Genomic DNA, 13,585 nt, shown 5'->3' with positions numbered 1-13,585 from the left:
GGGACTGGTAAGGGGTTCTGTCACTGCCTGCTCTGTAACTTTGGGGACCTTTGTGCTGTGCAGCTATAGTTCAATTCCCTGATACCAGTAGCCAGCCTGCAAGCATAAGATCTCACCCTGACTCTCACCAGCCCAGTTACTCTTTGCAGGGTGACACCAACAACCCTTCCAGTCACGAGGCTCCCCACATCCATCCTTCCTGAATTCTTAATTTCCAAACATTTGGACAGTTCCTTTCTGGTTTGAGTGCCCGATTGATGGGACTACTTGCAGTCCATAAAGTTTAATATGTATATGAATCTTTGCAGGACTGGGGCATTCTCAGTAGACTGGTTTAAAAGATGCTTGGTGACACATTTCTATATCTAAGCAGGATCAAGTCTGCGATCAAGGGCAAGAATTTTCATCCAAGTGCTGTTCCTTAAAATAGGATTGGTGCTCCTTTGCACCTTGGAACAGTCCCAGAACGTGGACAAACAGAGACCCAAGTTCCCTGAATCCTATAATTAACAATTATCTCAGCATATCTGTCTGGTCACACAGAGTGGTTTATATGCTTATGAAGTGAATCTACAACTTAAAATGAGGAAAGCACTAAAAAGAATATCAGCTAATAACCTTATAAAATACATCTCACTCTTTTAATATATTTAGTTCTTTTTGTAAGTGTGGAATCTGTGATAGAAAAATATTTCTCCCACAAAGCTCTATACATCTTCCCTGAAGAGTAGGGTTTTTTCAAAGATGTGGGACTCCTGAGGGTGTCCCTCCTTAACTACCTCTCCAGAAGCATTTACAATTTTTTCAGATATCAACAAGCTTCTTAAGGCTTGTCTACACTTACAGCACTGCAGTAGCGCAGCTGCAGTGCTTAGTGAAGATGCTACCTGTGCTAACGGGGTAGCTTCTCTTGCTGGCGTAGGTACTCCACCGTCCCAAGAGATGGTAGCTCTGTCAACAGGAGGAGACTTCTTGTCGATATAGTGCTGTCCACACCGAGAGTTCGCTCAGTATAACTGCATCACTTGGAGTGTGGATTTTCCACATCCCTGAGTGACGTAGTTATATCAACATAAGTTGGTTGTATAGACAAGGCCTAAATCAGCTAAATTTTGCACTGAGAGGAGTAGGTAGGAAACTTGCAAAATTTTTACCTTTAGAGAAACGCAGCAACTTAATCATAGACTCAGAGGACTAGAAGGGGCTGGAAGAGGTCATCTCGTCCAGTCCCCTGCACTCATGGCAGGACTAAATATTATGTAGACCATCCCTGACGGGTGTTGTCTATCCTGTTCTTTAAAATCTCCAATGATGGAGATTCCGCAACCTCTCTAGGCAATTTATTCCAGTGCTTAAACACCCTGACAGTTAGCAAGTTTTTCCTAATGTCCAACCTAACCCTCCATTGCTGCAGTTTAAGCCCATTGCTTCTTGTCCTATCGTCAGAGGTTAACAAGAACAATTCTTCTACCTCCTCTTTGTACCAACCTTTTATGTACTTGAAAACTGTAGTCATGAATGAGTTAACCTGGGACGACAAAAGCGAAGAGGTGTATCAATTGTACCTTTCAATTACTGTTACAGTGTTTCCAGTTAAATGCATCTTATCCAGTTGCTAACGAACAAAAAATGAAACTGATGGGATTGGAATATTTTATGTTGTTCTGACCTAACATATGCTGTACGTTAGTTTCACTTTCTTTCTACATCTGCTCTAGTTCAGGTGTGGAGATCTTCAACCATAGAGGTCATACTTTCTGTATGGTGCTAATATTATTGAGTATGTGCTGGTCAATAGGTTGGTCTCTTGATTTTCCACCAAGGTTTTAATCAAGAATGAAGGGAAGCCAACAAGCTCTCATTGGGCCTGAGAGGAGATGTGAAAACATATATTGGAGAGAACCCAGCCATCTTACGTTTTTTATTGTTTGGTTTGTCTTTAAAGAGGGAGGTTTTTCTCAGAAGAGAGAGTCCCATCACAGTTTTATTTTCTATCATCTGTTAAGGCCTTGCAGAAAGACCTGCTTTGCACAGAAATATACCAGGCAAAATGAGTACAATGCTGTTGTCAACAGAGCTGCACTTTTTCAATGAAATCATACGTATGACTGTCCCCAGAACTGTCTAGAGATAACCATGTTCTTAATGATCTTAACATGACCATGCAGGAAAATACAGCACTCATTTACACCTGCTGTCATTTACACCTTTGAAGCCACTTTGTGATCACCAGAGAAAACTGTTTTCTTAAGCCCTGTCTATGTTAAAAAATTGACCTGGCTGTCATGTTTAACCAACCACCAGTTGTTGCTGTTATGATATCAGTATGGACGGGGATTTCATTTTTAAAAATAATCTGTGCTAGCAGAAACTGTGCTATAGACTGGCCTCCTATCAACAAACAACCTGATCCCACAGGCCTGACTCAAGCAACATTACAGACTTCTTTGGCAGTTTTGTCCTAGTCAGGCATGCAGGATTGGCTCTGTCAAGTGTGGATGCGTGTGTGTTACAGTTGTGTCTAGCTGAAACTTTATTTGACGGTTGTTTGAAAGACCAAATAGATTAAAGATCTAGCATATAGTCAAACTATATGAGCCTTTAAGCAACAGTCAAAATAATCAGTTTGTAAAGTAGGAGGTCTCACACTCTGTTGCTCATTGCATGTCATGGGCTGCTGCTATGGCTAATTATTTTAAATGAGGTTAAATGTCTGTATTTTATTAATACCCATAAATATATTCAATTCTGGAATCTCACCACTGAGAAGACAAAAGACTAGCCTATAACTGAGTCCCTTTAGGGTAGAGTTGGGTGAGAGAGAGGGAGGAGAGAAAAGAGAGAATTTTATTTTCAGAACCAGCAGCTTTAATATACTTAGAAGAAGTGAGATATGGGTCAGAATTCTGATTCTTTAAAACAAAAATTCTTGGATGGATTGGTTAGCAAGGGGAAGCACTTTTATAAAATTTAAGACCCCAGAGGATGGGCCAAATTCTTCTTTCACTTATACTGGGCTATCCCACTGGAGTCTGGGTAAAAAAACTGCATTGTTGGGCCCCATGCACACTAGGAAGCTGACCTGTTGCTGACCGTGCAATGGCCTCCCCATTATAGGTGTAAACCAGAAAACAAACAAACAATGTTTTCAACACCATTTCAAGAAGTTTGGTTGAAACATGGGGCCATGTGAATGTATACAGCATTTCCCTATCCCAGAAGTGGCCAACCTGAGCCTGAGAAGGAGACAGAATTTACCAATGTACATTGCCAAAGAGCCACAGTAATACATCAGCAGCCCCCCATCAATTCCCTCCCCCTGCTCCCAACGCCTCCCACCCACTGGAAGCCCCAGCAATCAGCATCTCCTCCCTCCCTGCACCTTCCGATCAGCTGTTTCATGGCATGCAGGAGGCGGGGCAAGGGGGAGGTGGAGGAGCGAGGGCACGGCAGGCTCAGGGGATGGAGTAGGAAGGGGTGGAGTGGGGGCAGGGCCTGTGGCAGAGCTAGGAGCTGAGCAGTGAGCACCCCCTGGGACATTGGAAAGTTGGCACCTGTAGCTCCAGCCCCGGAGTCGGTACTTGTACAAGGAGCTGCATGTGGCTCCGGATGCATAGGTTGGCCACCCCTGCCCTATCCTGTTGCAATGGGATGCTAAAGGTCAATATAGGCCGAGTTCGAGAGTATCATGCGTCTAACGTTCCTGCTTCCAGTTGTCAACCTGAGCATGTTAAGAACAAGATTGTACTCCAACTTGTCTCCCCCATAGCAATGCCAGGTGGTACCAACTGAACCAAGAAATTGGTTGGAAGTTTTTTCTTGCAGGTGGCTTGAGCTCTGAGGGGCCAGATGTACAAAGGTATTTAGGTGCCTACGGATGCAGATAGGCACCTAGAGGGATTTTCAAAAGCACACAAGTAAGTTAGATGCCTAAGTCCCCCTGACTTGAAGTGGAACCAGTGGGTCTTGAAATCATTGGGAATTAGGCATGTAGGTGCTTTTGTAACCCCTCTTCATCTTTAGGTGCCTAAATACCTCTGTAAATTTGGCCCTGAGTTCTTAAATTTAGTGTAAAGTGGGAAACAGATCCCTTGTAACCCTATGGCTCTATGACACATAGCTATTAATGCTAAGGAGGAATGGAGAGGGATGTGTAGGTGTGCAGAAGAGGCACAGCTGCTCTATTTACAGTGCAAATACTAAACAAAGGCTGGGTGTGGGAGATGGTATGGGAAAGGCTAGAGTGAAAGAACTTGCCAGGCTTAGTATTACATAGACCTCATGTCAGTTCCTGGTTTTCATTTGTTTGTTTTGAAATTGATATATTCCAATCAGAGGTGAGTCCAGGCTGGAGTTATATGACAGGCAATAGTACTTCCCACTTCTATGCTACTTTCATTGGAGGATTTCAAAGTTCTTTGCATGCTTTAATTACCTAAATGGTACAAAGTGGCTTTCCCATTCTTTTTTAAAGCACTCCCATCGGAAGCTCTAGGCACATGTACACAAAAAAAGAAAAAAGTAATAAAACAAACATACAGAGAGAACCTTGGAGAAAAGATGAAGCTTTGCAGCGTGAACTGAAGGCCCCCAAATACAGGCTCCGGCACTTGTGGGGGAAGCAAATTGCAGAGTTATGGACCCTTCTCTAAAAACACCCTGTCTCCCTCCATGAGATGCCATGAAGTTACTTTGTCATCACAAAGAGAGTTACCTGTTGGAAGAGGAGGATATGTCTAGTGTTCTATAATTTCTGGGATACAGAATTTATATTTGGGATTTTCCACAAATTCCTACTATAGATTAATTACTTATTGGTTAAGATCAAGTTTTTTACTGCATTGTTAATTTAGCTGAGTTGCACATCCTGTATATTTTATGGTATGTACATAACAACATAAACAGAATTATTTCACACCTATACATTTAACAAGAAAAATAGGAACACAAAATGGCATTTTATGGCCAAGTTAACATTACAATAGAAACTTAACTTTTACATTTCCTGATTTTGTTTTCCACTCTAACTATGCACCAGTACCAATGCCTTAGTGTAATTTTTCTATTTTTAAATTATTTGTTACCTGAGCTAAATTAATCCTGTGTTAATACTGTACTTTTGTGTAAAGGAATGGTGGACATGCAGCTGTTTTAGAAACCACAATATTCTGTCATATCAGGTGTGGTCAGTGTTCTCATTCTGAGAAAGAACTGCCTGGAGATGTTTCTGAAAATGTTACAGCTTTGTTTTCTATAGCAGAACTCTGAACGTTGCCTCTGAGGAGCATTGCCTGGGCTCATATATACTTTGTTTAACAGAACTTTAATAGTGGCTTTGCTTGCTCCTCTGTGGAAGCGTATCCCAGACAGTGCCCACAGTCTCCTCCAACTGGACATTATTTAGAGGGTTTTGGTATTTTGGTTTTTGTTTTGAAATAAATAGGCCTTAAACCCTCTCTCCTAAAGACCTTTGATCAGACTGAGTGGGTGTGGCCTAATATACTTGATATATGCTACCAACAGCAGATGGGATCTTCCAAGGCAGAACTCTTAGTCTGGAGAAGAGAAGAGAGCACTGCACCTGCAGAGGAAAAGCAGGGAGACCCCTCTGGAGGCATCCGTCTCCATGGGAGAAAAGAGAGAGCCACACAGCTCTGCACTTCCATCCCACACAAGACCAGCGTCTCTGGAGCAGTGGTGTTGGCAGCTGCATCTCTTCTCCTGGCTGGACCCAAGGTGGAGCTCACTGTATTACCAGACTGAGGGCTGGGCACTTCAAGTTAAATTAGCTGCTGCTCCTTTGAAGATGCTGATGGGCTCCCTCCTCTTTGCCTCTTAACTAATTAGTTCCCCAAAAGTAGGCCTGCAATTTTTGTCCTGGATATTTTGGCTTCTACACAAATAAATACAATATGTCCTCTTGCTGAGCTTCAGTACCTGCGCTTGGAACAGTGAGGGCTGCATTGCACCTTGCCAGGATATATTTACATAGTTTACGTGAAGAAATGCACCCAACCACAATATTTGCTTGTGCGTGTATGTTCCTTGACAGATTAATAGAAAATGCGGTTGGTTGAGTTCACCAGCAACAGAAATTTTCAGTTGCTCAACTTTTGTTCTGCTGCAGTTTTGAGGAGATGGTGTCTGTAAGGGGGCGACTTTTAAGGCTCTCCTGGGCTGCATCTTGTCCCTGATGTATAAACGAAACATGCAGTTGACTTGCAGGAAAGCTAGATATTGCATTTAGGGTTCAGTCCAAACAGTTCTGTCATTTCTGTCACAGAGGATTCAGTGAATCAGCCCTGAGCACAGCTTAAGATACGTACATACTGTTTCGTGGATCTGAGTTCTACATGAACTCGAAGATACGGTTCCTGTTCTGCAGACATTTCTCAAAGCACCTTACCATGTAAGCAAGCAAGCCTGCTTTGCTGTGACTCACATGACAGCTTTGTTTCCTGGGTCTGAATTCTACATGAACTCATAGATACGGTTCCTGTTCTGCAGACATTTCTCAAAGCACCTTACCATGTAAGCAAGCAAGCCTGCTTTGCTGTGACTCACATGACAGCTTTGTTTCCTGGGTCTGAATTCTACATGAACTCATAGATATGGTTCCTGTTCTGCAGACATTTCTCAAAGCACCTTACCATGTAAGCAAGCAAGCCTGCTTTGCTGTGACTCACGTGACAGCTTTGTTGGCAGGCCTCTGACACAGAGACTGAAACTTTGTACATGGATTCAGCTATGGTCAGTTTCTGGAGATTTGGTTGTTTTTTTCATATCTGAAGGTGATGGGGCTAAGCCGTTAATAATTTTCTATGTTATTTTGAAGTTCTTAGTCATTTTAGTTAGTGACTGTAAAGAAGGCTGAAGTTGAAACATTTTGTGGCTTGCTCTACACAGCCTTTCCAAGATAATAGCACGAGGCAGTATGTTTGCTAAGAGCTTATGGTGATCAAGAGCCATATTTTGCCCTCAGATTTTAAACATAATTCCCCTGTGGCTTCAGTAAACATATCTCCTTTGGGCAGTGAGAGGAAACCTTAATTGTGAGTCAGCCTGATATTTGTAATCCCATAGGAAAAAGAACAAACCCATTTACACTAATCTCATTGCTATCCACTTTCAAATATATGGCTCTGGCCCCTTTAAAAGTGTGGTGAAGTACAGAGTGGGGAAGCTGGAAGTAATGCAAAGTTCTTTCCCTTTTGACATAAAGAACAAACAGAGAAACAAGAGGAATTTGGGGTGAAAAACCCAAAGTAAAAGTCTTTGAACATGGAAGTGATTGATTGCAGGCTCCTCAACAGTTTTAATGTGACTCTTAAATCTATATCTAGTATCTAGATCTCATGGTCATTGGCACCTTAGAAATGTCTGGGATAAGTTAGGCTCCTCAACAGTTTTAATGTGACTCTTAAATCTATATCTAGTATCTAGATCTCATGGTCATTGGCACCTTAGAAATGTCTGGGATAAGTTAAAGTTTTCTTTAGCAGGTTCAAGACTTTGTACTCCGGTGTGAATAATTTACAGGTACAAACAATGAAACAACATCAAGTTTGTGTGGTGTGTGAGAGAAGCAAGTTTGGGTCTAAACTAGCTACACTGAGATACAGGCAAAAGGCTTGAAGAGCACTGATTCCTATGTATTTTAAACTGTAAAATAGTTGCTAAAGAAATCAGGGACTAGATGGCTCAAGGGGTTGGTAATGGGACAGAGAGACCCAGCTTGCCCTTAGGTAGAGTGACAATTGCTACCAGATGGTTGCCCAGTGAATTACAGTATACTCCCATTTATCCAAAACCCTATTATTCAAATCTCTTCCTTGTCCTCCGTCGTGAGATACTTGAGATGCATGCTCTCTGCAGCATGTATCTCATGCAGGGGGACAAGGGAAGGATTTGGATAATGCAGAGGTTTGGATAGTAGAGCAGAGACTAGCAGTGGAGGACTCCACCCTGCTGGTTAATGGCACCTGTGTGGCTGCAAGGCTGGTGACATCTGATCCCTGCAAGCACAAAGTACAGGGAAGGTTGTGGTCCTGGCGGGACAGAACAGAGTCCTGGCCAGATGTCTCTCCTCTGTCCTGTCAAGATCGCAGCCTTCCCCTGCACCTTGCGCCTGCGGGGATCGGGTGTCACTGGCCCTGCGGCAGCGCTGAAAGCCCTCCGCAATCCTGCTGTCACAGGAGTGAGTGAGCAGGGTATACCAGACATCCCCAGCCAGGACTGTGGGGGAAGAGCTCCCTCTCCTGGGGGAGGCCACCCCGCAGCTGAATGGCTCCTTCCCTCTTGATTATCTGAACTTCCAGTTATCCAAATGAAATCCATATCCCCCATGCTAGTTGGATAATCGGGAGTATGCTGTACTACACTGTAAAATACATTGGGAGGCTCAAGCAAGTTCCAGATGGACAGGTATCCATACCACAGAAAGAGCCCTCCCAGAGGGACAGAGGCCTGACTGGGTAAGAGTTTGAATTGTTCGTTCAGTTTAGAGGTGATACCGCCACAAGGTCAAAGGTGAGGCCTGGGAAAGCTTCACTTTTGCTGTCTGTGCTGGACCTGATGGGTGGACAAGCAGAACATCAGTCTCAAGGACTGTCAGTCAGGGGCTGTTTACCAGCCCTGTGTTCACATGCTTTTAAAATAAACAATTCAAATTTGCCTGTTATCGCTAAGAAAGAAAAATCTATTTTTCTGCCCAGGACACAGTCTGTAACTGTAACACGGTCCCTTGTTTTCTTCATCTTCTTCTGCTAAAGGTAACAATGCCTGTGGAAAGAATGCGGATGCGTCCATGGCTGGAAGACCAAATAAATTCAAACACAATACCAGGGTTAAAATGGCTAAATAAGGTAAGATTTGTACGTATTTGATAAACAGATCAATTGTCACAGGGTCTGAAGCGTGGTTGCTTAGATCTAATTCTGATGGCTTCCTGTGAGGCAAAGCAATGAGGATAGGCAGAGTTGAGCTGTTCTTGCTGAAACGTTCTTCTAGCTCTGCGTTCAGGATTTGAGGAGCTATTTTTGCTTATCAGATCAGTGACTCTTTTAAAAACCATTTTTCTTCCTCTGCCTTCTTTTGTGGGAGCAGGTGCTATGGAAACTCCACTGTTTTACGCTGGGAACAAAGTGCAGAGCCAAACAGCTGCAGTGGGTCTTGAACATCATGCTCTTCTGAACTGAAACAGTCTACTCTGCATTAACCCTTGAGCTGATATGCTGATCCCCACTTGGAGCATGGATACTTAGCTGATTTCTTTGCTACAGGCTGTATGGTAGAACTTAGAAGAGTAATGGGTGTCTTTTCCCATATAAGTCCCAATCAGCATTCTGTACTTACCCAGAACTCTCAGTGGGAGATTAAGATGTTCAGAGAATATAGGATCAAGCCCCAGAACACCAAACAAATGGTTTTCTTGAGCTAATTTTTAAAAAGTTCAAAATAAATCTAAGGCCTAAAAAAACCCAGATAAAATCACATGTATTCTTACTATGGAAAATATTAATTTATCACATATAAAAGCATGAGTCAGTTATTTTCAGCCATAGTGTGCTAATTTATCATTTAAAGCATGGGAAATGTTATTAAGGCATGTTCTGATGTATAGAAATGTAGGATTTGCCATTCAAGGTCAGACAGTGATCCAATTAGTTTGGTACCCTGTTTCCAGTAGTAACTTGTTGCTTATGTGATCTGCTTTTGAACTGATGCATGATATTTAGCTTCTATTTTTATCTTAGCATGCATAACTGTAAATGCTAGCGGTCACAAAATTATCAGGTACTTTTTAAAATTCATCCACAATATTTTGTCTCAATAACCTCTTGCAGCATTGAATTTCACATGCTGTGACTTTATGCTGGGTAAATAAATATTTTCTTTTATCTGTCCCCAAATTAGCTGCCTCCTAATCTTGAGTGTGCTACTTCTTGTGTTATGGACCACACAAGTAAAAAGGAGGGACTGATCAGTTTTGAAAGTTCCCTTTGTAATTTGAATACTACATTCAGGTCCCTACTGAATCTTCTCCTTTGCTGTCTGTAGTCAGTCATATATCATTTCTTCCATACCTTGGATCATCTTCATTGCCCATTTCTGGAAATGTTCATTTTCCGCTGAATCTTTCTTAAAGCAAGGCTGTCCATACAGGGCACAGTACTCCAGATGCAGGCATACCACTATTCAACAGAGTGCTATCGTAGCATTTTCTATATTTTGTTTCACACCCTTGTTTAATACACCAAAAAAACCACCTTATTTGCTTTGTTTGCTCTGCACTGAGAAGACCTCTCCATTGAGCAGTGGACTCCTTAGTGTGTTTGTTCAGACAATCCTGTGAATTCAGAGCCCATAAACACATCAAGGTAGACTGTAAGACACGCTGTTGGGTTGTTTAATATTTGCAACTATTCTGTCTAGACCAAGGTGTCACAATGGTTATCCACCCTTGCGCTTCTGGGTGTAAGCTGTTTGCGCAGAGGAGCCATAATGTATTCTTTGTTCCATTATATCATATTACCCAACTGGCCAGGCCGTGTTGTGCTAATAAAATATTTTGAATTTGGATTTTTTTTTTTTAAAGCAGAAGACATTGGCTGCTACCAGGAGCAGAATATCAGATTAAAAGATCAGCCATATGACCAGTGCAAAGTGATGCACACTAGAAAAAATAATCCCAATTATACACACACAATGTTGGATTTAAATTAGCTGTTACTACTCACTCAAGAAAGTAGTAGTTAGAGTCATAGCAGATAGTTCTCTGAACACATCTGCTCAATGTGCAGCAGCTGTCAAAAAAGCTAACAATGTTAGGAACCATTAGTAAAGGGATCGATAATACAAAATATCATAATGCTACTACATAAATTCAGGGTACGCTCAGACCTTGAATACTACATTCAGTTCCGGTCACCACATCTCAAAAAAGATATATTGGAATTTGAAAAGGTACAAACAAGGGCAACAAAAATTATTAGGGGTATGGAACAGCTTCCATATAGGGAGAGATTAAAAAGATGGGACTTTTCAGCTTGGAAAAGAGACGACTATAGAGGTCTATAAAATCATACATGGTATGGAGAAAGTGACTGGGAAAATATTATTTACTCCTTCACATAACACAAGAACTAAGGATCACCTGTTGAAATTAATAGGCAGCAGGTTTAAAACAAATAAAAGGAAGTACTTCTTCACACATTGCACAGTCAACCTGTGGAACTCATTGCCAGGGAATGTTGTGAAGGCCAAAAGAATAACTGGGTTCAAAAAAGAATTACTTAAGTTCGTGCAGGATAGGTCCATCAATTGCTATTAGCCAAGATGATCAGGGATGTGACCCCATGCTTCGGGTGTCCCTAAACACTCGAAATTTCCCTGTTGTGTTCATTCCATCTGAAGCACCTGGCACTGGCCACTGTCAGAAGGGGCAGGATACTGGGCTAGATGGACCATTGGTCTGATCCAATATGGCTGTTCTTACAGTCTTATACTTGTATTTGGCATCTGATCTTTCCCCGAAAATTCACATACCTTCATAGTTGCCTCTTACAATGTGAAATGGCTTCCTGAATCCACTTCAAAGTGTTTCTAATTGCAACTGATCACTCTAGCAATGAGTCATTTAAACCAAAAATAATTCCTATATTTAAGTGTAAATCCTGACCATAAACAAGGCAGCATATGTAATCTATGATTCGTAAGGCAAAGATTTTGGCCTGGGTATTTTTGTTAGAAATAATGGACAGAACACAGGCAATAAACAGTAAATCACAGAAGTCCCAGCTCCATGATAGAGGGGCTAGAGTCCCAGCCCCGCTGCCTGGGGCTGAATTATTGGAATTTTCAGAAAGTTGAAGAGGTCTCGTAAAATCACGGAATCTGTGACAGACTTGTAGCCTTAATGATAAGGTATCATTTGCACCCACAGCTTTGTTTATACACTAAAGCTATGGTTTGCCAATTGTAGAAGTTGTGGGGTTTAGGTGCTGTTTTTGTTCACCATAGTTCTGCAATGGTTCATGATAAAGAAAAGAATCTGGGTAGAATAAACAGTATACCTGCTATTACAATACACGGCTTTTAAGTTGTATTAAATGTAAAGCCTTAAAAGTTCAGTATTGGGACTTTCATAGTTCACTTTCATGGGGAATATTGTCAGTTTTCATAAACAATATTATGTTGACTAAATGGCATCTCAAGTAGTTACATTTTACTTACCTAACTTCTCCATTTGAAAGTGCATGGAGCATTGATTCCTTCACTTCCTGTCCTGTCCTGGATTTTGCTTTAGAACAGATGGATGCAGCCACCTGTTCACAAGGGCATTCAATGAAACTGAAAAAAAACATGTTTCATATTGAAAAAGGGTTATTTCTGGTATCCAACCCATATTTAACATGTGGAACTTGTGGCCACTGATATCACTGTAGTCAGGAGTGTAGTAGGCTTCAAGAAAAGATTAGATGATTCTATGACTAATGAGACCATCTATGGTTATATTGGATTGGATTGATTTTTATTTTACATGATATTAATCCTTATGCTTCAGGCCACAAACCGACTGGAGTTAGGAAGAACCTTCCCCTGCAGGCAGACTGTTACATAACTGACAACTAAAAGTTTTCTTGCACCTTCCTTTGAAGTTTGAAGCATTAGGTACTGACTGCTGTTAGCAACAAGATCCTGGACAAATGGACCAGTGATCTTAGTCAGCATGACAATCCCTATAGGGCTTTTATGAACCATCCTATAGAATAGAAGTAAATGTAAAATCACTGCTCATAAACTTTGCTGATGACGCAAAGATTGATGATATGGAAAATAATGAGGAGGATAGAGTAGTCAAACAGAGCAATCTGGATCGTTTGGTAAGGTAGCTGGGTCTGTTCAAACAAAATGTGTATTGATTGATACAGCCAAATAGAAAGTTAGACACCTGGGAACAAGGAATGCGGGCCGTATCCTGGGGGCTGTGTGCTGCAAAGCAGTGACTGTGGAAAGGATTCAGGGATCAGAGTTAGAGCCCTGTGAAATTCTACTTGCTTTTTATATTTTTTGGGGGGGAGGGGGGTAGACAGGTGAGGATTTTGTTTTATTTCATTTCTTCTGTGGGAGTGGGAGAGTGGGTCTTGCCCCGAGAGTCGGAGGTGTTTGCAGGATTGGGTGCTGCTCTGGGAGGGGGTGGTGGTGTGGAAGTGGGAGGCGCTTTGGATGGGGTCAGGTCCTAACTGTGAGGAGTGGGGGTGGTGAGACTTGGAGGGGGGTTGCAGAGCGAGCCTGTCCTGCTCTCACCCTGCAGTGACGGCTCCTACAGACATGAGGCTGGGCCTGGCTCCTCACTCTCTGCATCATGACCTGATGAGAGGTGGCAGAGTGAGCCCATCCTGCACTCATCCTGCAGCAGAAGCTCCTGTCCTGTGGAACTGCGCCCAGACCTTCCCACACCAGGCATTGCAACCGGCTGTATGGCTGAGCCACTCAGGTTTGGCCAGCTGGGCCTCCATTATGACAGCGAGGTGGCTGGGCCAATCCTGAGTCGTGCTGCAACCCCATGTGCCAAGTCGCAACG

At 42.3% G+C, this 13,585-nt stretch overlaps 1 protein-coding gene across 10 annotated transcripts in view; it reads left to right on the top strand.

Moving 5' to 3' along the window:
* Window positions 1-13,585, top strand: part of IRF2 (interferon regulatory factor 2) — a 65,208-nt gene that overhangs the window by 22,743 nt on the left and 28,880 nt on the right. For 8 of the 10 annotated variants that reach the window (XM_073341779.1, XM_073341780.1, XM_073341786.1 and 5 more), the window contains one exon: window positions 8,772-8,864. The exons of 1 other annotated variant lie outside the window; for it this stretch is intronic. In XM_073341779.1, coding sequence (XP_073197880.1) covers window positions 8,772-8,864 — 93 coding nt within the window. Of the gene's footprint in view, window positions 1-6,684; window positions 8,475-8,771; window positions 8,865-13,585 lie in introns of those variants that run through there. One more of the 10 variants, XM_073341784.1, reaches the window with a different exon arrangement.

Source organism: Lepidochelys kempii, chromosome 4 (assembly GCF_965140265.1).
Source record: "Lepidochelys kempii isolate rLepKem1 chromosome 4, rLepKem1.hap2, whole genome shotgun sequence".
Lineage (NCBI taxonomy): Eukaryota > Metazoa > Chordata > Testudines > Cheloniidae > Lepidochelys > Lepidochelys kempii.
The sequence above is the reverse complement of the archived record's forward strand: the minus strand, read 5'-3'. Positions and strand labels throughout refer to the sequence as shown.